A 27,042-nucleotide genomic window follows, 5' to 3' on the forward strand; every position below is an offset into this window, starting at 1 on the left:
TCTAACAATTGGGATTTGGTGACTTTTCCTGTGCTGTCTCAGTGGATACTGGAAGGCACTCAGCGAGTCCCAGGTATTAGTTAAAGTGTAAAACAGTTTCTGCATTTTCCCAAACTCCGTTTGCATGATGGCACCGAAGTCCTACCACACTATTTGCATTTTACCTGTTACAGGTTGTGTACAGGTTGCATATCTGTTACACACCCTTTAAAAGGCTGTGGTTTCCTGAGTTCTGTAACTAAGGAGCCATAATTTGGAAAAGCTGCCAATCAATGTCAGGCTCTACTGCTTTTTCCTAATCCCACTGTGTTTTTAGTTTCTATTCAGTTTTTAACAGTCCAGTGCAGAGTAGGTGGATCAACTCAGCATCAATCGGCTGTGACAAGCTTTCAAAATGTTGTAAAGATACCATGCAAAATAGCTGCAAGGAAAGGTTTAAATATTTCTTCCTAAATGTTTTTGGGTGACTAGTGTAGACGGAGCTACATGAGCTGACAGTTTATCTTTCATATAATTCAAAATCATATACATTTTTATTTATTTTTTACCATAACCCATGTGAAGTAAAGGTGGATATCTTCTGTATTCATTCCAGCTAATTATGAAATTACAGATCAGATTTTTTTAGGCAGATGTTGAAAGAATGAAATTATTCACGAGTGTGACAAGTAAGATTCACAATGCATCCAGCCAACATGTGTTTTAATTTGCCTTTAAACAGTCAGTTTTTCAGAGGATAGAACAACTGAGCTAAAGATGCACAGTGCTTCAAGATGCAGTCCCTGTTCTGTAGACAGCTGGTATATCATAAGAGATTTATTATTTAAAAAATAAATACTGTGTTGTAATCATGATTAAATAACATTCTAATTAAAAACTAAACCATTTTATAGCAAAAAACATTACCGGGTTTCTATTTTAGGTCAGAAACAAGGAGGACAATTATCCAAAAGGCCAAATTAATAAGAGAGATAAATTTAGGGATAATGTTTCACTACAACTTGGTGACTTATTGGTCATAAAAGTAAGTCCCACTTCAAATACTGTGATTTTCCAATTGTTAAGAATCAAAAGTGATTGCTGAGCTATTTGTCAAATGAGTCCCTCAAGAACAGCACTGAAGTTATTTTTGTAAGTTCAGCATGCACAAACACAAAAACCTAAATGTCACAGGAAGATGCTGATTCTCCCAAAGCCAAAAAGACACTAGTATGAGAGAACTGACTTTTTGTTTTAACTGCTGGGAATAACAGAAGGGAGAACTTTATTCCTAATGCAGCGTGTTGCCATCAGATTTTCAGCACGTTTTAAATATGAACTGATCTAACTTCTGCTACTTTCAATTTAATAAAGCAAAATGTGTATATGCTGAGTTACGGATCTCTTCCCACTGGAATTAACAGAATTAGCATTATATCCTATAGTTTTACAATGGAAGATTCCCTAGAATTAAGCAGTTATAGAAAAAGCAATTGGGTGTCTATAATCTGTAATCTGACAATCTAATCTGATAACAGTACAGGAAAAATAATGGTAATGTGCCTTTTCTTGTTTCAAAAAAAAAAAATAGAAAAGATGCTTGAGACTTAAGACAGAATATCACTGCATAGGAGTTAGAAATACCAACTGGAGGTAGGCATTGCTCACTTTGCAACATTGTTAATGGATAGATGAATTTGGGGGGGGGGGGGAATATGGGGGCACATGTTTTTAGTTCTAACACATCTTTTTGTTGGCTTATTTGAAAGCTACGGATAAAATTGCATTTTGTTGCTGCTTGTCTTTGATCGTTTTAATTGATTCTTTATCATATAGCCAATCCATATGCATCTTAATTGAGTCCTGTGCATGTTTGAACTTTTTTTTTTTTCCCAAAATAAATCAGAAATATGGATTTAGAATGAGAAAGCCTTCCATATTTAGTGAATAGATGATCAGAGGCAAGGTCACTTTTTGGAGGTTGAGATGGCAATGTTTGCGTAAGGGAAATGCTATGTGAGTGCTGTACCATAGAAAATACAAAGTTCATTTAACCAGGTGTGCATTCATCGTTTCTGCACTGTGCTTCTACAGAGATGTTAAGAGCCAGAAGCCTGAAGGATGTATATATGTGCTGTTGTACTATTGCATATATAGCTAGAAGGGCAAAGGGGAAATGAGAACCCCAGCAAAATCTGTACCGATGACTAACCATTAGACTGGAGTTGCTGCTCTCCTTAATTCATATCTAGAGGAGCCCGTAGAGATTATCTGTTCTATGATGGTGCATTGGAATCCTTTGATAAATAATTTTATAACAGTTTTGTTTGTTTACAGGCTGAAGAAAAAGGTAAATCAAAATTTGTCAGGCCCATGCTTAATTTCAAACAGTGGTTCATATCCTTTATCAAAAGATTTAACTACATATGAAATACGAAATTTTGTGGATGCACATAAGTGAATCCTGAAATTTTAAATACCTTTATACTGCAAGAAACTTTGCTAAAAAGAAGTGAAGGCAGTCTTTATTAAAATCTGATTATTTCCCTATTTCTTTTTATATTTTCATCTTCTATACATAGAGTGTTTGATAAGTAGAGTTTGTTTTTCATCACTAGTATTTATATTTCTAGTTACCGTGACATTCCTAAAATCCTTATTAGCTTAGTACATGGAAAGTTTTAGGCATGAGATCCTTTGTTAAGGGAAATACTTATTCAGGAAAATTAGGGTAATTTAAAATATTTGCCTTCTGCTTGAGATTGCATCTATTTATTCAACTTTTATAGTCACAGTTTCCCATACTATAATATTTTTTTTTTTGTCAACACTTCTGAGATAAAACACTGAATGTTTGAAGTATTCTAGCACGGTGTTTACAGTGTATCTGATTTCTTAAACCAAATGTTCCCACTGAGATTCAGTGAGAGCCTTCCTAAAAAATGTGCGTAGAACACACACCTAGGTTTTAAGTATTTATTTTCTATATTTTAGTGCTTTGGATGAAGATGTTTTAAAATGTGAGGAAATATGTAATTCCAATGCGAACAAATAACAGTGAATCAAAAAAGGTGATGTTTGCTCTTTTTGGACTCGCTCCTATTTTTGTAGTCCTCTGACTAAAAATTACAGGGTTATTACAGACAGTGTTTCATAGGGCTACTGCTGCTAGTTCCTTACTTGAAGTAAGTAACTTCATTCCAGATTAGGAAAAAAAAGAGACATTTAAAAGTTTATTTGTTCAGAACGAAGAGCAGGTATGCACACTGCAAAATGCACTTAAATGTCTTCAGCTTACTGATTTGGACAGTGGTGAGAAAGGCAGTCCGATGTCATTAAGCTGTAGGACAGTGTTTCCCTCTAGTCAGTGAAACCCAGAGTAAGAAGGATTTTTGGGAAAGGTTCCTGACCACTTACAGAAGTTACTACAGTAAATTGGATAGGCACTGTGCCTGATTAAACACATGTCCATACATGTATTTGCTTTGAAGCCTAAAGCTGTTCCAAAGTTCACTTTGCTTGATTAGGAGATGTGGAGGTCTCCTGAAGTCACCAGAGTCAAACTGCATCCATCCTCAGGTGTAAGAGGATCCTTCCGCTGATGTTTTGATGCTGCAAGGTGTTCTTTTGTTAGAGAGTCATGAATTAGATAGTTGAGTATGATGTTATAGAAGTCCTCCGCCGTTTGAGTAAGGACAGTGCTTCTCACTTTCTGCTCTAAACTGTTGAAGTCTTTCTGTGCAGTGTGAAAAAGCTGTTGTGTACTACTTGGTTTCACAGCCCTGAACACATCGTTGTGTACAGCCTGTTAGGTGTTTCTGATGTTCTGCAACCCTCAGAACGGGTAACATTTCAACTATTTGTAAGTAGAGAGAAAAGATGTACTAGACCCAATTGGAATTACTGGAAACAGTCAGAAAACAGTAACAGAAGTTCTAATTTTATTTGTACTTTGAGGGTAAATAATGCTAGTCTTCAGAACAAACTTACATTCTGGTAATTTTCCCTTCAACTTTTCTAAGATAATTAACAACCTCAATAAAAAACAGAAAAGTAGAATTTTCCCTGTTTTTCTTTATTTTGTTAACTGAAGCAAATAGTACGACAATACATAGTTTTGCACCTTTTCACCCAGTACGAACCAGTGACTAAAGTGCATTTATCCAATGTATCGATCATACACTTCTAGTGCAGCTGATGTGGAGTGATTTCTGGATTTCTTGGCTGCGTCTCCAGCTCACTTAGTTACTGCATTTCACTTCCCCAGAGAAATGGTCCTAGCAAACAGTCCCATTACAACTAACAGCATCCTGCCTATTGCAGTGTGCTTTAAGAACTGTGTCAAATACAGATGCAGGGCAACAAAGTTAAAAGCTTTGTTGGTGCTATTGATGGCTTTGACAGAGAAATGGAAAATAAATACTCTTTCTGTAAGCAGAGGCTTGAGTATTTGTTTAGAGAGTTGAGGTTATTTCTAGGGAGGCTAGGGGAGGAGCAGAGCTATTATAGCAAATATTGTTTGTATAAAGTGAGCATTGCATTAAGAGTCCTTCCACTTTAACATTTCTTCCAAGTACAGGTTAAATACTCCAGGCTTTCTGGGAGGTGAAATGGTGAAGACTTCCCTACTAGAGCAAAATCAGTTTTTAAGATGTATTTAAATATCAAGGCAAGTGGCTGTGTGCCTAGGGTTAGGATTTTTTTTTTTTCTTCACTACATAGGCAGATAAAGAAGTAACAGAGAAAATGCTGTGAATCAACATTTTTACCTCTGTAGCTCTTATTAGTTCTTTGCACAGTTGGAACATTTAAAAAATGGGAAATTGAATGTTATTAATAATGAGGCTTGTGTAAAGGATGCAGAATGGATATCCAGTTCTTTAGGATTAGATATGTTTACAAAATATGTTTTATGGGCTGAAATATACGTCTTCTATTCTGCATCTGCCAAAACAACTCAGCATGTGCAAATACTCATAATGTATTGCTTATTTATTTTAATTTATTTTACTTGTGTTCTCTATATGGTAGAATACTGCTTCTGTGTTCCAGACACTTTTTTCATCCTTTACATTTCAAGTACACTCTTGAACTCCATAAATAATAAAATGTAAGATGCATTTGTTTTAATATTCAAATATCCTTTGTTGTTGTTGTTGTTACTTCTAAATTATCCTTTACAGTCATGAAGATTTAGGATTCCTGCAAGCCAGAAGGGGTATGAGAAGCACAGAGTGCGTGTTATCAAAGCTTTTTCCATTCCACACTATCCCAGAATACTTCTTGTAAACTTCATTTTAATTCAGCACTTTCATTTGATTTTCCTTTGGGATAGCTGAGGTGTTTGGACTCTGTAGTCTGAAACCATGCAGAATGAGGCCATTTATTGGAATCCATGCAAAGATGACTTTAGGAAAATCAGCTGCAAAATATAATGCATCTGTCTATAGAGTTCTTTTTGTCCTGAAGGGATTCCAAAGTTCTGTACCAAGTTAAGGGATAGATGCTTGTAGAGCTAACTAACCTGTTATGGAGGAAAATGCGTATTTACATTAAGGCTCATATTTATTCTTCTGAGAGAGACAATCTGCACATTTATACAGGAACTGCATTTGCATACCTGAAAGTTAATTGCTAAATTATAAATTCTATACAGACATCAATATCTGACGAACAGCAAGTAATTATATTGTAATAATGCCTGAGAAAACTGCCATACGCTGCCCTAAAAATCATGAATTACAAAGTTCTAAAATTGAAAAGTTCATCGATAATTCAGGTTGGTAGGGGTTTGAGGTGGTCATCTAGTCCAACCTCTTCCTCAGATGGGGTTATGAGGACTAGTTATGATGTCAGACATCACTCGGTCCATAGTTTGTAAGGCAGATATCCTACAGCCCCCTTTACTGTGCATTAGGTGGGCTGTTACTCACCACTCAGCACCATAGCTAAGCATCTGTAGCATACTGAGCAACACAAGCAGTATCCTGTATCTGCTTTTCCTCAGTACAGTGCCTTTCTTGTGTCTGCACGTGCGTGTGCACACATCCCATTCCCTCACACTGAGTTCAAATATGATTAGAAATACCCATGTAACCTACAGTTAAATAGTACTGGGATGAGGGAAATGGTTCTGTTTGGTCACTGGAAATGCTGTCTTGGCTCGCTAGTGCACTTTGGTTCACTTCTAATCCTCTGCTGACTAATAGCAAAGCTATTTTAGGAGTTTACTAGAACTCCTTTAATATATAGAAATTGAATTTGTATTTGGGGCAGAAAGTGGATCTGTGATTTTTTTATATGTAAGTTCTTACTTATAGAGTGAAAGAATTTATTTCATAGTTTTGAGTTGGCAGCTTAAGATCTCCAGCTCCTACAAAGATAAGATTAGCTTTTGTCAGCTTAGCAGGGCTCTCAACCCTGGTTTCCATCCCTGTACCTTAGGCACCTTAAATATCCTGAGCCTACCAGATAAGAAGTAAGGCCCTGAACATGATTTTGAATTTCTTTAGGAAGCCATTGATGAGAGAATTAAAATTATATTTGATACACCTGTTCTTGTGAAGAAGAAGTGTTTCAGTATTTGCCTAGCTGAATTTGGTGTAAGCCCCTATATATTGTGTTGCTGTAGTCAAGGTGAATATGAGAGAGGTCCAATTATCATCTTGGTATGAAATGGAGTGGTACAATCCCCCAGAAGTGATGGATAGCACATCCCCTGTGTGCCCTGTGTGGGGAATTTCTGAAGTGAGTCAAAGTATTCTGAAGTTAATAACTGAACTGAGAATGGCCAGTGTCTTCCCTGAGAATCCCAAAGTGCATTAGGTCTAGAATACTAAGTTAGTTTTAGTAGGTCTTTGTAAAATTGTTGGGAAATGGAAAATCTGATAGCAGTGGTATTTGGCTAGAATGGATACATCCAAGTTTGCTGCCTTGTTGAACGTTTAGGCTAATGCCAGGCTGATGGAAGGAAATCCCAGTATCTAAGTGGTTTGTTGAAGCACTGGTTATCAGTGCAGAAAGGTCTGTAAAACCACCTCCGGCAGTTTATAATGTAAGTTATTACAACCACCTGGTGTTTTCACCATGCCTGGTAGTCAGTTAACAACAGAAACCAGAAGAAAAAAATCTTGTCTGAAGAACAACCAATATGGTAATTTAGGTATTACATAAAGGGTCCAGGTACAGCAGACTGCTTATGAACCTTGAGGCTGTACATTACCTGACTGAAATCCGCGTAATTCTGTTGAATTTTGGCAGAGTTTTGCCAACGTGAAACAATTACGTCCTGGCCCTCAGCTTATATGATGGCGAAGGATGAAGGGTGAACCCTGTCATTGAAGAAGGATTCAGTCCCAAGAAATCTAGCCACTTCAGATTTATTGGCTAGTTTTGTCACATTACAGTCTGACAGCTTTTCTCAGGCAGATAAACTTTGCAATAGTTGCACTATTCCCTGCATTTAACATTGCTAATGCTAAGGCCTGCCTAGTAGCAGCATTCATGTTCCTCTCAGCTTACATGTTGGTGGGTTTGTTCTCCCTGATTCTCTCTGAGCATTTCTTCTGAAGACACTGGAGTCTGAAATCTTGCCTTATTACCATTTTATGTGAGGCCCTTGTTTGCAGAATACTAATTTTATTGTTACTGAAACTGACTTAGAGACTTAGAATCAGCTGTAAATGTGTGAGTGCAGTAGAGAAGAGTATTTTGTGCTTAATTATAAACAGCCTGGAGTTTTAGGACTACGTAAGGCCTAAAGAATCCCTATTTGTGGTTACTGGTAATGCATCTTAACAGAAATTGTCTGATTTAACCTAGGTTGGCACTTGAATTCCCTGCCTCTGCACTGAGATTTTGATGCAACAGAAGAACAATGTTGCTTAAAATACTTTCTGAGCAGTAAAGTGCCGTGATTGCGAGTCTCCTTTAGGAGAAATGCTGGATGGCATTTGTGTCTAGAGACAAGGTAACCAATGACAGTGCAATCTCCCCTCCTGACCCATCAAGGCACTCGTAGAGAAAAATTGGATCTGCATCACTGGAGGGTTTTCAATCAAATGAGAGAGCTGGGAGTACAGAGCTTTGGTAGTAACAAGCAATCCTGCCCTTTTCGGGGCTGATCTTGCACTTTTTTATATCAGCACTGTCTTAGATTTTAAGTATTTTAAAGAAGGGCCTACCTTTGTAGCCTCCCGATGTCTACCGGGATTTTAGAAGTTCCTGTCTGAGCAGGTGAAGGGTAGGGCTTACCTCTAGTTTTCTACAGGCTGCATTCACAACTTCATTAAATCGTGTTCAAATTTGGATAAGCCTGGCACTGTGCCATCCCCACTGGAAAGCTTAGTCTGCCTGGGAGTACAGAATGGAGTAACAGCATCCTTTGTTGTTGTCTGGGCTTTGTATGAAAACTGCATAAAGGAAAGTGAAACTGGACAATCCCTGAGAACCACGACTTGCTTTTCTTCAGGGTTCAAACCCTAAAGACACCTCAGTAAGAAGAGTATAATTCTGAGTTCATATGTTGTTTTAGCTGTTAAAAATAGCAAAATTAAAAATTTCTGCTGTTTCCTGCCTGAAGCAAGTAAAAAATAGGTCATTCATGCTGAATTTTATAAATTTCAGTTAGCCAAATGAAACAGACCTTTTCAAATGTAATACCTGGCAGTTGGTGGCACCGTATCAAAGATCCTTTTGCTAAGTACAGTTTTCACTTAAGAATCACGTTGCATTTTTTTCTCTGTATTTGTTCCTATGCCACAGAGAGGACAGTGCAGGTAAAGGCAATCTAACCGTAACACAACTTTCTGTGTCGGTGTGTGTGTTGCTTTCAAAGCTTTGTAGTTAATAAGTATGTATAAAAGCATACCGACACTCTACTGAAACATCTTTCATTGAAGTTTGATTACATACTCTGTACAAACTGTTGCTACATATTAAAAAAAAAAAAAAATTAAAATTCTTAAATATTAAGCAATTGAGATGTATAAAAACTGTACAAATACATGGCAGCCACATATTTCGAATAAAAAGCAAATTACAGTGTGTGTGAGGACGTTGAGTAGCAATTACTGTGTGAATCCTAACTTCTATGAATGAATGACTCAAAATCCTTGCCATACCACTGAGATTAATGTAGGGATTTTAACTATTACATTTTAATTAGCTTATCTGCTCTTTTAAATATGAGGTCAATGTTTTGCTCGTTACTCTTCAATTGACTGAATTTACACATCCCGTCTGTTAGGTCATTTTATCATTACGCTGCCAATAAACTATTTCTATAGATGTTAGTTTAGAGATAAACCTAACTTGAGAAGGTTTCTTTCTCTAGAAATGATACTCCATTTTACAAAGGGTGATACCAAACTCTTGTACCCCGTATCAGAAACATTAACGCAATAAAAAATGATGGTTATGGCACTGGTTTTATGAATACAGTTCCATCCAGTGTTATATTCCACAGGGATTTTGTTATGGTAAGATTAATTCGAGAGACCCAGTTACCTTAAGTACAAATTTTACTGCATTTTTATGTATCTTTTTGTTGGATATATGAATATGAGCTGAATGTGAATCTTTTTTGAAAAGAGTACATTGTATAATTAGAATATGCTGCTAGGGTCATGTTTCAGCTCTTGTTCAAAACCACGCAAATAATATTCTCAGGCGATAGACAAACCCATGCAGCTCTTCTGGAGCTTGTGGGCTGCAGCAGTGTCCCTCTGCGCACCATGTGTTTCGTTCAGCTACCTTGCTTGTGCTGGTTCACATTTGAAATTATTTTCACGTGATCATCTCTGTTAAGTAACCATAAGCAGAGTTAGTTTCTGAGACAAATGTGATGCATCTTCTGTGTTACAGGCATGAGTTAGCAGGGCATGCAGACAGCACACTGCTGTTCCACTGCGCTGCTGCCATTTGCCCTTTTTTTTCTCTTCAGAAAGATGCAAGTGACTTCACTTTACACTTGCTTTTTAGTACCAGTGGTTCCCCTTTGTGAGAAGTTTACTTTTCTTCTAAAATCACACTTTTTTTTTTTCACGTTTTCTTGTTTTGTTTGGAAACCTAGATGTTCTCCCAGTCCCTGTCTTTAAATGTGAAAGAAGTTGCATAGGTATATAGTAAATAGATGCAATTTAGAGGGAAATTCTGTTATGGTATGCATATCCCAGGCAACTTAAGGAACCTTACTTAACATAATAATTGCCTGCACTGTAAGTATTAGTGTGGAAGAAATCGAGATTGAGGATTCCTGAAACTTCCTTGTTGACCTCTGCATTTTTTTTCAGTTTCTTCAATAAGTAAAATTGTAGCTAGCCTATTCTTCGTTAGTTTTAACTCAGCTGAGCAGCAAAATCAGACTTTTTATTACCTGTAAAAGGCTGGAATAGTTCTGGGTTAGAGTTAGAGCACTCTCACAGTTTATCAGTCTCTGCAGCTGTCCTGCTTTGAAGACAGAACTAGTACTTCCATAGGTTCCTTAGCCTGTACTGCCCAAATTCACTCAGAGGAGCCTCACGTCTCACTCAACCAATAATTTATTGCATTGGCAAGTGTTTAGGGTTTGAGTTTATTTTTGTTTAAATATAATGATGTAGAAAATAACTTCTTTGTTCCTACCGTAATGCATTTTTTCCCCCTTTCTTTGGCTTAAACTAAGCCCTGTAGGCTTTGGAATTGAAGGATTAAAAATAACAATAGCAAATAAAAAGCTGGTGTTTTGTTTTTGTTTTTTTTTTTCCCCTTGATATTGCTAGATACCTCGTTCTATGTACCTCATTTATTATTTGCTAGATAGCCATAGGCATAGCAACAACTCACAGAAGGAATGAGCAGAAAAATATGAAAACAGTGATTATCCTCTAAAGTACAAATTAAACAGGCTTATTAGCATTACTGCTTTTATGTAGTTTCTCTGTATTCCATAGGTACGATCATATCTGGGACTACTTTCATTTACTACAGGTCTGTATTTAACAGCTGTAATGAGGAAGAGGAGGATTTAAATTTCTCATGTTCCCCTTGAAACTGATGTTGTGTACCGTGTGTACACTGTGCTGTGCACCATAGTCTACTGCAGGGCATCTCCACCCACAGGATGCCTGCTCCGTCATCCATTCAAGTCAGTGCAAAGACTACATTGACTGCCACTGGACTTTGGATCAGGATGTGGAAAATAGATTTAGGCAAAGATAAACAGGAGATACTATATTTCAAACTAATAGGTGTACTAAATGGGGAAAAGTACAGGGAATCCATTCGATCCACTAAAGTTATTGTTTGGAGGAGGCAGCCATGGCTGATAGCTTTAGATCAGAAGGACTCAGAAGATGCAGCCTCTTGATTTACATTTAATTTTCCATGTACAGACTGAGTTGCAACTAAAGTCATTGTCCTCTTCTATAACTGGTTATTAGATACACTTGGAGAAGAGAACAGTTAACCTCTTTCCTCTCTCTCTCTTGTTCCCCTTTTTTCTATCCTTACTGCCCTTCTTTTCCTTCTTTTCAAGTGATTGGCCCCACTGTGAGTTCTGATGATTATAAAGAGAATTAAGATTTAGAGCGAAAACACAAATTAATTGGACAGCATGCCTTTGTACTTTGATTTGCTTAAAATGTTTGTTTTGGAGATTTTAAGTAGTTTATGCAAAAGAAAACCTATATGTCCTGAGTAGCTGTGTATGTGTGTAATTGTGTACCTGGAGTTTATAAGTATCAGTGGAATGAAAAAGAACTCTCTGTGGAATTTATCCAAGACTGGATTAATTTTTTTCATGTACTGTCTAGATACTGGAAATTAATTTGCCGAGTTCAAAAATGAATTAATCACCTTACCATTTAGTCCCTGGATAGTTTCATTGTAGATTAAACTACGAGTACTCTCTCATAAATATATCCAGCACCATCACTTTCTTACAAACAAGCGCTGTCCATATTGATTTTGTTTACTATTCATAATGATTCTGCTGAGTTTCTTGTTAAATTCAGCTTTTCATAAATCTCATATAAATCTTGAAAATATGAAACTATGGCAATAGATAGAGCTTACATAGGCCCGCTGGAAGCAGTAGACTTAATTTTGCTCACAATGAACTCGGTAACAGCAATGTTTGTTATTTTCTAGGCACACTATATTTTTCTCACTCTTCAATTGTTGATATGAAAAACAGTAACACTTTAATTTCTATTTTTATAGCATCTTCTAGGCCCCATCAGGGACTGTGGCTATGTGGAGCTCTACAAACAGATATCAGAATCTAGTGTTTTAAGTACCCTTGGGCTTTGGAATTGCAAAGGCTTTCAGATGAGAGGTTGCTTTTCCTGTTATGCCTAACCAGAGATCTTGAACTTTTTTGACCCTTTTCTGTAGTGAATATTAATACTAAGAAATTAGATGAATGAAATAACTGTTTATATATATAGTTGGCTGCAGAGTTTGAAGTTCAGAAAACAGAAACAAATAGTCCTTGTCATGTTGAGATGTTCTCATTTCTCCTAGGGATTTGTGTAATAGTGTCATCTTCTGCTACTACATTTACTTAGCAGCCATGGTAGATCCTCTTCCTGTTAGTAACAGACACATTCAAGAGACACAAATCTAATTTATTCCTATGACAAAAAACTCAACTATTTTCTGGCAAAGAATCACTTTTTTTTTTTTTTTCCCCCCATCAAACTACAGTCCTCCCACGTTGTTATCATTGCCGAGTATTTGTTTGTGGTACGTATCAACAAAGCTCCTTCCATTGTAATGTGCTGTCATCATATATGCATTGTAATGGATAACCTGTGGAATTATAAGCGAAGGGTTTTAACTTGTTGGAAAACAGTGTACGTAGTGGACAAGGGTCCCTGAGTACTGGCATATATGTGCTGAATCTTTGCTTACAAAATTTTATAGTTTCAAAGTTGTCTTTGGGCCCTTGTGATTCATGAGTCAGCATCCTTATGCTACTTAGCATCATAGATGCGCTATAATAACTTCCAAAGAAATGGTTGTTTTTTGAACTTTAATCAAGTTAAGAATATAACAAACTCTTCAACCAAAGAGAAGTACTGGGAAATCTAATGAGTTTGTTCTGTTATTCCAGTTTAGTTGGCTAGCTGGGCAGAAAAAAGAAAAAAATAAATAATAAAAAAATAAAAATAAAAAATAATAATTAAAATAATTAAAAAAAAAAAAAACAGAAGAGAGGTAGTAAATTCAGGCATTGAACACTATCCCTGGTGTTCTGAATCTGTAAGATTATGGAGATTGTTTTGTGCAGTGAGGATGCGAAGAAGGATCTCATATGTAAAAAAACAAAAACAAACAAAAAAACTGTTTACATCATTCTCTATTAGATCCAGAGTATCTAGAGAGTATTTAATGCCTTTAATTTTTCCTCTTCCTTCCCCACCTGACATGAGTGCTGGGCATTTTACGTCCATGGTGTGGACAGGAATGGATTTTAGTGTTTTGATTTTGAAATCCTCTCTTACTCTGATACTCCCTCACAATGCTGGTCACATATTCCTGACAGTACGTTGGAAAAAGCACTGCATTTTATCTTGCCATTTTAATTCCAAATGCGTATGTTCATGTACGGACGCTGACCAGTCCCACAGGGAAGGGGGAAGGGAGAGCGCGTTGGTGCTTTGCCTCCAGCCGCGGCAGCCTGTGCAGGGACACTGCTAGGAAAGTGGGACACTTGAACTGCTGTTGCCCGTACAGTGCCTGCGCTGTGAATAAATACGCTGTCAATCTAGCACTTTAAACAAGCACTTTCTTCTTTTTTAAGCTAGCATTTTGACATTTTCCATTAAGCATACTGTAATAGAAAAGATGAGTAGAATTTTTCTACACGCTAGGAATAGCAACCTGTCTGCTTAGCATGGAGGACCCCTTTCTGTGCTCTGACAGAGTGTTATACAGTGGTGAATTGCTTCTCAAGGTTAGATTTCGATAGTGCTTCCCTCTGTGACTGCCTTACTCTGTGAGTAAATTCATAAGACAAGTGGGAGGTAAGACACTGCTCAGTGTGAATGAAAGCAGGCTTTAACAAAGCACTTAGTCTTAGCATACACTTAGTGCATCGCGTGCTGCCAGCAAAGGTCGTGTACCCAGCAGTGAGCACCGAGTGTTTGTTGAGAATCCCGAGGCTCTTGGTTAGGTGCTTTGTTAGCTTGTCTGCTGTCAAAATGCACTGCAGTGCATGAAGGCCTGTTGGCCACATGCCATGCCGTGTGTGCTGAGGGTACTCGTCTGTACTGACTGCTGTGCACATGGGCATGGAGGCGGTTCTACACAGAGACAGTCAGACTTCAGATGGAAGTGTACTGCCTAAATATAAACTTTTTTAAAAGTAGTATTTGTTTACTAGATTATAATGGAAATCTGTTGTCTACTTAGATAACAGGTCATTAGGACAAATTTGGGATCATAATCATTATGTAAATATTTGCTTGAAAACAAGCAAATACAGACATGCACAACACATGTATACAAACACACCTCAATTGTTTTCCCTTACTGTTTTATACAAAATACCTCAATTGTTCCCTCTTACTTAAAGCTGTTTTTAAAGTCAACACATCCAATAACTTAATAATTTTGTAAGGAAGAAATTATTGTTGGAATACTTGGATCATACTGTAGTTTGCTGCTGCCTTTTTTTTTTTTTCCTTCCTCCTGATATTTACGTTACTGAAACACAAAATCTGTCTTTGGAAGCCAGTTAAATAAACGACAGAGGTAGCATGGTGTATCCTAGCAACACCATGTCTATACCAGTGATGCTTGCTTCCCTCTTTAAGCTAAAAGCAAAGTCATGTCCATTAATCCCCAGCTGAACATAAACTTCTCAGAGATTTTGCTAGCTCCCTACTGTTCATGTTTTCATCTTGCTCATATGATGCAAAGTAAACTGCTTCTGTGATTTAATTCTCTTCAGCGCTCCAGTATAAAGCCAACCTTGTGTGTATATTCACAATTACTGTTTGTTTTTCATTTAAAAGGAAAAATTTGTCCTACAGTATGATGCCTCCCCTCAGACATTATCATTTTGGTCATTCAAACAACCTAACAAACCAAAGAGATAAAACAAATGACTCGAAAATATATTTCCTGTGTTGCAAATACATTTTTACAGCTAGGTTTTTTAATACACAATAGCAGTACTGAAATAAAACTTCTAGGACTTGTTTCTGTCTGCCGATAGCTTTCCCTGTAAAATGAACTAAATGGCCTTGGCCCTGAGCAAAGAGGTCTCCTGTCTTACTTGGCAGAGACTGGGAGATTGAGCTGCTGTGCCAGTGCTGCAAGTGCTACAAGCTCAGGCACCTGGTAGGACAACGTGTTGCCTATGGAGAGCCTTTTCTGTGTGACAGCTGAGGTCTCAGTCTGACACCTTCCACCAGCCCAACATTCTTTTTTTTTTTTTTTTTTTTTTTTTTGAAAAAATAAAAATAAAGGAAACTTTCAGAATTATACTGAAAAGTCCACGTGACCATGGACTATTTAATCCTATTAAAGTTTAATTATTCACCATGAATTTATCAGGTAGTAAGCCACCTAGGTAAAGGAAGAGTGAATATCTACCTCTTGTGATACCAGTTGTGAATAGCAGGGATATGAGGCAGCTCACTTTCCCACAAGGCAGTCTCCTGTGGCACTGTGGAAACCAGTGCAGGGTCAGAGGGACTTCTACCTGACATCACCTGGTTATGGCCAAGGCTGCTAGGAGAAGCAGGAAGACACCAAACTCAAACTGGCTTTCTGGGCAGGTTTATAGAAATGCTCTTACAGGCAGGCGAAATTAGCGATTTCTGGAAGGCTGCTCAACCTTTCAGCACCAGGTGTGTTGGTTTGACACTTGCTCCTATTCCTGGTCACCTGCAGAGGCCAAGGGGCACTGAGGTGACTTCCTGTCATCTTGGGCTTTCTCCAGTACTGCACAACTGCAGCTGTGCTGCTCAGACAAAGAGAACATATTTACTTGGTTTCTGGATATTTCCCACTGCTGCCTTCCTTGCTCATACCTGATGAAAAGATTATCCACAATCTGGTAGGGTGCCCATTAGTTCCTCGGTGCTTTTAAAACACCTGGGGAAGGGAATGGAGTACTTAATTAATAGTCACAGCTTGAGATCACAGAGGCAAATGCAAAGAGCTAATCCAGCCAGTTGGTGACACCTGAGAGGGCTGCACAGGTCCCTTCACATCTCGATGCTGGCTGTGACCCATCGCTGGTAGTAGAGGGGAGATTGGGAAAGTATGAAGCCTTGTGAGCTGTTTTGGATGACATTTTCTGCCCAAGACCAATAGCATGAGATTAATGATTCCATGTTCTGTGGTGGTAGTGTAGATACCCGACAGGATTAGACTGTGTCTCCAAACCAGATGAAAGAACTTGAGTGCTTGGGTTCCAACCTATGAGAACAGTACGGCAACACAGCCTTGTCCTCCTTATAAAAAGGTGATATGAAAGGTCCATTACAGGACTCCCAAATGTTCTTTCACATCTATAGACAAATGAGAGATGTTTGCATGGACTGGATGTGGTTGGAAGGTTACCAAGGCTTCGTGTACCTTGCAGGGTGGAATTGGGTCTTCTTGCTCTTTATTCATAGTGAATATTCAGGAAGACACAGTAGCACCTCCTGAGACTCATTCAGTTGTAGGAAAAATAAAAAGCAGTCAAGTTGTTCTCTTGCCTATGGATGTTCTGCTAGCATATATAAGCACCTTAGCAAGTGAATATTTTTGTTTCCAGTTCAGTTCTTGCTATACAGTAAGTCACATCACATCCATAGTCAATTCAAAACATGCATTTTTGTGGGCTACCTCTTCTAGATATGCTATCTTTCCAAAAGTCTGAAAGGTTACATCGTGAACTTAGTGTTAAATAAGAAGGGCTTTTAAAGTGACTGTTAAAGAAGGAAAACATTTTCAGAACAATTTACTTAAACTTTGTGTTAGAGGAGCGCTGGAGAATTACTCAATACATGATATAAAAGTCATGCTGAACGTTGTCGGGCTTGTATAAGGAGACTTTCTCCCTCATGTATGGATACAAACACAGTGGGAAAAACATGACCTTGTCAGCAGACGATTATTTTCATCTACTGCCTTTAACTGAAGATCTGAACGTTTACAGGGTTCTTAAAACATTTATAGTGGCTGATGGTAGGCCTCAGCTTCTCTTTAGGCTTGAGTTGAGTCCCCACTTCCCAGGGGTTCCTCCTTCTCCACACACACCAGGGCTGTGTCTCTGGGGCTGGCAGAGCGTTTGCCCCACCAGCAAGAGCTGGGCTTTTTGTTTGCACAGTAATATTGTCAGAAGTGTGTGTTAGTGGGAATAAGCATGTCTTGTACTTACCTTCCTCGTTTCTTCAACCAGATGGCTGCCCCGATCTGTGCAACGGCAATGGGAGATGCACGCTCGGCCAGAACAGCTGGCAGTGTGTCTGCCAGACCGGCTGGAGAGGGCCTGGATGCAACGTTGCCATGGAAACTTCCTGTGCCGATAACAAGGATAACGAGGGAGGTGAGCTGAAGTCTTCCAATTTCCAGTCCCTAAAGAGCAGAGGGTTGTCTCTGCTTTCTTCCTGAGTCATTTTACTTCACAAGGAGTATGGCTGTTGTTACCGCCGAGCGTTGTTGTTCCATTTCTTTTGAAACAAATGAGATTGGGAGTGCTGGGGCCTTGTGGAGAGACATGGTGACCCACAGCGCCTGCGTGTGAGCTTGCAGGCAGACCCATTCCCAGCCTGAATTCCACAGGAGCCCATGGCATTTCATGGGTGCTGAGTACAGCCTGCAGATGAGAACTTTTTCCTGTAGGCTCTCGACATGTGTGAAGTGAAAGGTAAATGACTGTGCCTGTGTGCACAAGCATAGCAGCGGATTTAGCAGGATATTTAGCAACATTTTTTCAGCTCTGTGCTCGAGGCCAGGGTCATGCTCTCATGTGCACAACCTGTGTAAGTCATTGTAGCTTGCTGCTGTATTTCACAGTTCGTATGCCAGACTTGAAAGGGCTGAGTGAGTTGTGCTGAATAGTCATATATGGTAAGGTTCTGAGATCCCCCTTCAGTTTTCTTTCTCCTTTATCAGGCACACACCTATTAAATATAGAATTTGTTCTGTGTTTACCTTCAAAGATGACTTCAGTTTCTCTTTTTGTAGAGCCTTCCATGGTGTATTAAGTTATACTGGCCTGAAAGCACTTCTGAGAAGTTGTGCCATCTGTATAGGATTGCTTGGTAAACTATCCCTTTCATCTGACGTAGCTCTTTTATACCTCTCATCACAATGCCTTTAGTAAGACACCTAGATTCTTTTTCATCAGCTTCTGCTCATTATTAAAAATCAAACACTAGACACAGCTTTTTGCCTTGAGGCTACTTCATTTTTCTTTGGCCAATAACTAAAGAGTACATCAGTTGTTTGCTGATTAATAAATGTTTTACTTGTGATATTCCATAAACGGCAGAGAAACAGAGAATTCTGTGAAACTGCAGATAAACAGAGAACTTTGACGTATTGGAATGATTCTTCTAGGATAAAATTGTCATTAAGATGAGTAATTTTATATAAAATTTCAGGGGGGGGAAGTTGTTTTTGATTACATGATTTAACCACATCTGAATATCATCTGCTAGGTCTAATCTGTAAATTCTCTGTCAGTTTCTTGGCTTCACATGATCACTGCGAACAGAACTATTTAGAAAGAACTAGGGCTGATTCAGTTTCAGAGAACTGGAATTTACTTTATAGGTGTCAGCAAATCTGTTTTTGCTCTGTAAAGAGCAAAATCCAACTGCCAAGTTACATCATTTAGAGTGTGTTTTGTTTGTTTGTTTACACTTTGGTCATTTAACTAAACAACAAAACCCACTAAACTTGTGTTAGTCTGCAGTGTAAGAAGCTAAAAGCTGAATTGGTTTGGCTTACAATTTTACTACCTTTGAAGATTATAAAGGAAAATTTGAAAATGGGTGTGTGTCATCAGATACAAAAAACAAGGAGTGAATTTGGAAAAAGTTATTAAAAATACTGAAATCAGGTGTCTAAAAAAGAACAAAAACACTTACACACAGGGACCAGCTTACTTATCCAAGACAATATTCTTCACCTGTAAAACATAAAGGCACTCTGGGGAAAAAATGATTTGACTAGCTAGTGAGGCTATTCAGCTGTTCCTTGCAATTTAGAAGTGCAGAATTCTAAAACTTCCCTTATGGAAGGCAAATCTAAGGATATGTAATATACATAGGCCATACAACTGACACATTATATTAATCAGAGCTGCTATAGCAGATGAATGGTTTCTAGTTCACCATACTCATACCTGAAAGAAAACTGTTTGGCCTAGCTAGAAAATTTAAGGGGAGAACTCTTAAGTTCTCAGAATTTACAGCATGAAGTTAGATTTTTGTAGAGGCTGGATAGACTATTGCTTACTGCTTCCTGTGGGAGTGTGAGTAGTTTGAAAATCCACTCCTGTTCCAAGGTGCAAACAATCTGTAAGGTCCAATTGACCCCCACCCATTTTCACATGGGGATTTCATGATAAAGCCAGAAGTGAAACCTTTATGACCCTTAGCTTAGTACTTCAATCCAAAGATCATTATTGGTCTCTAATAGTATCATCCTTATTAAATTTATACGGAGTTTTTCTGTAAGGGAGCTTAGGATATGTTCAACACCTGTTCAGTTAGCTGTTTCTCCACACACCTGCAAGGTATTTGTAAGGAAAGCAAACAGATAAGCCCTTTGATTCAATCACACTGGGTTGTACACGCAGCGCAGGTGGTACCAACTGAGCTGCGCTGCAGCTGGGTTGCACTGCAGTACTCATTGGTCTCTCAGATGCCTTTGTGATGTTTGCTGTTTCAGTCTGATTATATTTGGGGTTTTGGATTTCTTTAAGGTGGCATGGAGTTCTCTCCAATATTCCCTGTAAGGACAGTCATTGTCACTCCTGTCAGTTTGTCAAATTGTCAGTCTCAAGTTAGAGCTGCAGCAACACTCAAGACTGGCTATAGCTTTAATCCCTTAATACTTAGCATCTCAAAGCCTTTGCGTTAAGCTGCACTACTTTTCAGCTGTCTGGTTCACTACACAGCCGACCAGGAACACACCCAGTGACCTGTGTTTAATTAATGTTTATTAATGCTAATGCAGGGAAGACCACAGGAGTGGGCAGGAATGCAGAGGGAGGAAGGAATGTGTGCTGTGTGCTTTAAGATGCACCTTTATGTAATTATGACTGTGTCTAAAAGGGAAGAGATAAAATTGTTTTCTCATGAGATGAAGGTGGGAACTGTACAATGGGAATCAATTTGAAAGATTCAGCTAGTTTGCAGAACCCCCAGTTTCACATGAAAATGCAAGTTTATTGAAAGTTAAAGAAATCACCTTTCCTCCCACTAACTCTTTTCACTTGAAACTCAACAGTTCATTTGCAGCCAAGTGTTGAACTCATTTGCTGCTCTGCTAACATAAGCAAATAGTTCTGGAGTAGTACTGAACACACAAACTACTGTTCCAAATGAAAGTAGTCTATTTTTTTTTATTATTTTTTTTTTATTTTTTTGTCTAAATGCAGAAGTAAACACCCTTCTTTTCCCATCCATCTATTTATATTAAAATGTAGACACTTCAGCATGTCACTGAAATGCAACAATAATTTTCTGTCTACTATTCTTCCCCATGTGTCAACAGATTTAACATATTTTGGTGTTTTTTCTCTGTTCAGCCATTCTTATTGTGATTGTATCTTACAATCAGATTCAAAGGCCTTGGGCTAAGTCTTCATTTCATGGATGTCAAGATGAGCATTGCCACTGACTCCAAAGGGATTCAAATTTGTCCTGTTTTGTCTTATTGTCTGCCACAACGTGAATTAGGTACCATAGTTCAGAAAGAGAAAAATGAAAGATTATGCTTAATATTTTCTTTCAATTTTAGATTAATGCCCCTTAGTTGGTTTATTCCTAGAAGTGGCAGATGTGTCCCTGTCTTGTTGAGACTTACAAATCTTCATTTTATATGAGATGTCAGTGCGTATTACTCACATAAATAAAACAGGATTCCAGAGGAGAGTATTTGGAGATGTTTTCTCCTCTTAGAGCTGTTCAAATAGAGCTGTGCATGATCCAAGCTAGCTCTGGAAAAATTTACCTTTATTTGTCCTTATCAGCACATCGGGTCTAGATAAGTGCTTAATTGGGTCTTTATTATGAACCTATGTAGGGTCACTGTGATGTATAGGCTACTTTGATGAAAAAGATTTGAAGACATTTCTTTGTTTTTAAGGAGCAAGCCTAACCAAAAGGTAAGGGTTTTTGGTTGTTTTTGCTTTGCATTGACTCACTTTTAATATCTTTTTAAATAGGAAATTGCTTCTATTTTTTCAAAATGTGTTTGAGTAATGTAATTTACTCACTGTGGCCACTTCTAAAACTAATCCCTTTTCTTAATCAGTCCCTCAGTAGTGTAATAGTTATTAAGCATCTTTTGGAGGGATTAGAAATGGCTTTTTTTGAAGACCTATAATCGTGATTACAATGTATAATCCCCCCCAATAGACATGTATAGCCCACTTAATTCACTGTAGACTTATTTTAGGAAATTAAGAGATTAAAAATGGTATTTTGAGGAATGGGAGAAAGTACATTACTTGTTAAGTATATATTTCTTTTAACTTACTGCATAAGCAAATCTCTGTAGGAGGGTATTTATACCATCTTTTTACAATAACTGTTTTATAATAATTTGGTTGTTCCTAAATTACATAATGGTTTTGCCTCTTGGAACACTCTTATTAAATTGTTTATATTTAACTAGATTTCAGTTTAAACCTTTAAGTGCGCCCAAGTAAAAAGGACAATGCAGACATATTTGTTTTCTAAAGGACAGTTTTACTAGATGATGGATGCAGTTCCTGCAAAGACCTCATGTTTGAAGAGCCCTTTGTCTTGAGCTCGATGGGATAACCCCAAAGAGGTGTTTGAGAAAGAACTGCATAAGCAGCCTTATCAGGAGTCCCGTATCACCCACTTGAGTTGCACTTTCTAGGCTTTTCTTTTCCTGCTAACACTTCACTTATCTTTTTCATCCCTTCAGAATTATTCTCCTCGAGTTTACATATATATATATATATATATTATATTGACAGCTCATTTAAATGATGCAATCTCAAGGAAAGAAAAGCAGAAGACAACCAAAACTTTGTTAACTTGGTTTGTTTCAGATTTGACCATGATGGAGAGAACAGGTACAGGAACATTAGAAAAATAAAAAGCTTAAATACTACTATTGCTTGTATCACTTCACAGCTCATAATTCTCCCCAAAATGTAATCATCTGTGCTACAGTTGAGTCGGGAAGGAAGGGAAACAGCCATAACAATATAGAATAATAAGTTAAATAGAATGAGAAATTGCTTGTTTGTTTGTTTTGTTTTGTTTTGTTTTTGTTGAGTGTTTTTGTATGCAAAGTGAGACGTTCTATTTAAAATACATTTTAACTTATTTCTACTTGGCTTTGTAAAGAGAGTTGTGCATATCTCAGAAGACAAATTTTGCCCTTCGGTTCGTTACTATATAGCTGTAACAACTCCAAGAAATGCAGTTGGCGGTAATTCTGTTTGGCACAATACATTAAAGATAATGAATGAGAGAAAGCCAGCTATCTGCTACAGTATGAATTCTCTTCAATTCAAGAGCAAAATACGTTTCTAGTGAAGTTCACTGTCAGGACAGTGCACTTGACTGATTGAAAGGCTGTTTATTTAAGTTGTCTTAGAAAACTCATCTCTGAAATTAGACAGAAAGAAAATAGAAAGAAAAGAGAAGTGTCTTCCTGCAATAAACATTTAGAAAAAAATTGCTTTTAGAGAATTACAAATCCTCTGACTTGATACTGCATCAGGCTCATGACATTTAAGATAATACAAGTATTTCGCAGCGCAAAAGCAAATCATGTAATTTAGCTTGCCTCAACAAGCATTGCCTCAGCAGGGGTCTCTAAATCAGCACAGACGAAAGATTTTATGAAGTTCTCAATATAAATACCCAGAATACTCTTGGCGCAGAAAGTACCTTCCCAGAGCCTGTACAATAGTCACTTTTAGAACATTAAATGTAATGAGTAGTTGAAATCTGCTGTGGATGCAGGCCAGAGTGAGTCATGTAGGCTCAAATATAAAATCTGTATTGAAACCAGACATTATAAAAGTTTGACAAGAGCTAATGAGTGTACTTGTATGTGGTTTTGTTAAAACTTCATGTCAGCCTCTAATCGTCTTTACACACATTAGCCAGCTTATCCTCACAGTGTCCCCCATGGGTTACGTTACTACAGTAACATGCTCTTATAACCCATGGAGAAGGGAAAGCAAGAAATTCAGTGACTGCAAATCCCATGGTTTAAAAAGCCACCAGTGGCTCCATATTGTTTTTATCTTGGAGCCCTCTCAGTCATCTCTGCTGGTGATGTGTGGTTTGGAGTTGGAGCATCAATAGTCTGCCGGCATTCCCATGGTCTGAGGGGTGACCAGCGTATAGCTGTGGCTACGTTTCCTTGACTGCAAGGGCTCTGGGCAGCGCAGGGGTCCTGAGTGGGCAAGGAAAGTGGAGCTGTTGCTCTGCCAATGTCATATTCCAGGGCACTTAAAAACCTCATTACGGAGTTATTTGGCATTCAGAGGCATGCACAGCTTACAGAAGCCCAGGTTTATTCTACTTTACCACAATTTTGGATTTACAATCCGGTTTATAATGAACATCCTGACAATTTACAGAGAGCCCTTCCAGTTACGCTAAGCCATTTGAGGTGTAGGGCTGGAACAGGATTAGAAGAATTTCCTTTCTTGTTAGCACCAGGAACTTCTGAAGAGTTATTCTGAGTGATGCATGCCAATATAACAGCAATTAGATCAAGATATCAAAGTGGAAATTTGGGTTAAATATTAGATAAACTTCCTCTCAATAAGATGTATTGGGCAGTGGAATAGTCCGTCCGTGAAAACAGTTCTGCATGCAGCTTTAGAGCTCGATTAAAATATTTCTGTATTGGCAGAGAGAAGACATACTCTTTTGATAATCTGATAGAGCATCTCTAATTCTTTCACCTTGGGTATATTAATACTACACATAATTAAAATCGGATCATGATAAATTAACTAATTTGCCCTTAGAGTGATCAAAGGCCCTTTTGCCCTCAGGGCTTATAGGAGCTGCTGCTCCCCGCTTTCCCCCACCTCCATTTTAATCATCGGTCTGAAATGTTTATTGGAAAAAGAATTTTTTTCAGGAATTACACTCTGAAAGTTGCTGGCTCCTGAAGCTAGTGAAGTGTAAGGATGCCCTCTACTGAGCATGTGCTCAGAAGTTTTGTTGTGGAAGCAGAATTGTCCCCTGCTGTGTAGAGAAAGCATTCTGTCAAGCAGCTGGATGCCAGGTCAGAGGTGGCTCATTCCAACGTGCATCATGCATTGAACCTGGAGCACAACCTGTATTTGGTGAAGACTGGAGACTAAAAATAATTTACTTGTAGGAGTCTGAAAGCAAAACAAACAAAATGCCAGCATCTCAATGTCAATTTTCCAAAGAAAGGTATAGCACGATTTTGGAATCCAAGCACCTGAACATGATCAGGAAAATGGATGATGAGAGCTCCTAGATGCACTAGCAATAGTATATCTCTCACTGTTTCTGCTGTGTGCTTTTTAGACCTTGTAATGGTGTTCAAAATCCGTCTTAAAATATAGGCATCCACAAGTAGATAATTTTTCTTACATGCGATACTTTAAAATTTTGCTTTTTGCCTTGGGTTAAGTCTGCCAAAAAGTTTATGTAACAGTTCACAGAAGGTCAAGAAATGTGCATCTCTGTTAGCAGATGTGAGGAGGAATCCCATGACACTAACCTTGTTTCTGAAAAGATTTGGGAGTAACTGAGAACAGTAATGGAGAGCTCATCTTGTACTACCAGTTTAAATTAAATCCAACTTTCCCATTTCCTTCTTCTCAGTTAAAGCCAAGGCAGGACTTCTTGTGGTCTCAAATTGTTGGAGGAGGCTTAGCACCATCTTAACTCCCTCTGCACCGCCTTTCCTGTAGCATACAGTGTCTCAGAGTGCTGCTAACTCTAAACTCAGATGTGTATGCTCTGAAAAGCAAAATATCTTGATGAGGCCGATGGTGAAGTTTTTGTCATTGAATTAACCGTATAAATAATTCAGCGTGCCTGAGGAAATCTGGAAGATGACAACCTCTGAAATATATATTAAAAACAAAGTCCTGAATTCCAATTAAAATTCATGCTTATGGCAGTTTTCTCTAACGGAAGGTACATTTTTTTCTAGCCGTTGTTTTAATCAACTGAGTTTAATGCAACTAAGTGTTTGTGCAAGTTTGCTAAATTTCATATTTAATGGTACAATATGGCTGGAGAAATGGGCTGACAGGAACCTCACGCAGTTCAACAGGAGAAGTGCAAAGTCCTGCACCTGGGGAGGAACAAGCCCATGCACCAGCACATGCTGGGGGTCACCCAGTTGGAAAGCAGCTTTGCAGAAAACGACTTGGGGTGAGGTGGACCCCAGGCTGAAGGTGAGCCAGCACTGTGTCCGTGCAGCAATGAAGGCCAGTGGTATCCTGGGCTGCAGCAGGACGAGACCATGCACGTTTTCTGTGACTATATAGCAAAGGCATTACTGAAGGTTTTTCAGGGTAAGAAGAAGATTACTCTCTCTGAGACTCTTCATGAGAAAGCTTGTTGCGATGCATTTAAAAAGCGATAATGTTCAAAACAAGTAAATCATGAGTATATTTATGTTATTGTATATGCTTGTCTTTCCTAAATATTCCTCTAAGCATATGAAAGTGTGCAAGTATGAGTTCCCATAATTGCATAGAAACCTTCCTACATGAAATGGCTTATACACAGGTTTCTCCCCGATATTGAATGGAAATGTTTCTAGCCTCCCGGGTCCTTAGCTGGCAGTTCAGAGCAGTTTGATTGCCTGCTTGATTGTTTGTGAGATAACAGTAAGATTGGCAGTGACAGGGTAATTTACTGAAGATTGCAATGTCAGACTATATCCAAGGGGGCTTGGTAGCATAAAGATGTGATTCTCGTGACTGACAGGACACTGAGAGATTGATATGCCAATTGAAAGTTCACGGTGTCGTCAGAAGTGTTTGGTCACAGCAGCCCATAATCTGCTGCATGATGAGGTCATTACAGCTATAACATATGCTCACCTATAATAACAGGTATAGTAAAAATACGAGGCAGCTGTAACAGCTAAATGTAAATTTGTCAAAGGGAGAAATTTATATCCTGTGTTTTGCTCCTGCTATTACTAATATGTTGATGGGATTCTCTTGACTGACAGTTGTCTGAATAAAAGAACTGAGTGGACTAAACAGTGGGCAGCTTTAAGTTCTGAGTTGTAGAGGTATCGCAGGCCAAGAAAAAAGCAGAATGCTGAGAAAATGGTCTCAGCACTTGATGGGGAAACTGGCTTGAGTTATAATCTGAAGCTGATGGTGTCTTCACAGTGATTATATAAAATAGGTGGAAAATATACTGTGGCCAAAAACAAACAAACAAAAAACTACAACAAAAAACCTCCGTGTTGGAAAGGATTTCAAGATGAATGGAGCTCTTAATGTGAATAGGCGACTGACCTTAAAGAAACGTATAGCTCTCACAACAAGGTAGTTTGTCTAACTTAAATGTCCATAGTGAGCTGAATGAAACATTGTCAGTATAGCATGGCAATTTAGTTCTTAAATCAGAAACAGTCATTTCAGACATACACAATCCATTGGAAATTCAGGTTAATTGTAAAATGAGAAAGCTTCTTATAGGGTGGTTTGCTGTTTTTGTTTGTTTGTTTGTTTTTGTTTTGTTTTGTTTTTATTTGTTTTTTGTTTGTTTTTTTTTTCCTTCCAATTATCGCTCTGTAACAGTGCCAGTCTGTTGTGTATTTGAACAACTTGCAAATAGATGAGTCATAATCTCAATCTAATGTACTTCTGTCAACTAACCTATTGGA

The 27,042-nt window shown here is 38.2% G+C and overlaps 1 protein-coding gene across 11 annotated transcripts in view; it reads left to right on the top strand.

The window, feature by feature from the left end:
* Window positions 1-27,042, top strand: part of TENM2 (teneurin transmembrane protein 2) — an 823,338-nt gene that overhangs the window by 756,369 nt on the left and 39,927 nt on the right. For all 11 annotated transcript variants that reach the window (XM_035338975.1, XM_035338974.1, XM_035338978.1 and 8 more), the window contains one exon: window positions 17,366-17,512. In XM_035338975.1, the coding sequence (XP_035194866.1) occupies window positions 17,366-17,512 (147 nt within the window). The remainder of the gene's footprint in view (window positions 1-17,365; window positions 17,513-27,042) is intronic.

The sequence above is a fragment of the Oxyura jamaicensis genome, chromosome 13 (genome assembly GCF_011077185.1).
Source record: "Oxyura jamaicensis isolate SHBP4307 breed ruddy duck chromosome 13, BPBGC_Ojam_1.0, whole genome shotgun sequence".
Taxonomy (NCBI): Eukaryota; Metazoa; Chordata; class Aves; order Anseriformes; family Anatidae; genus Oxyura; species Oxyura jamaicensis.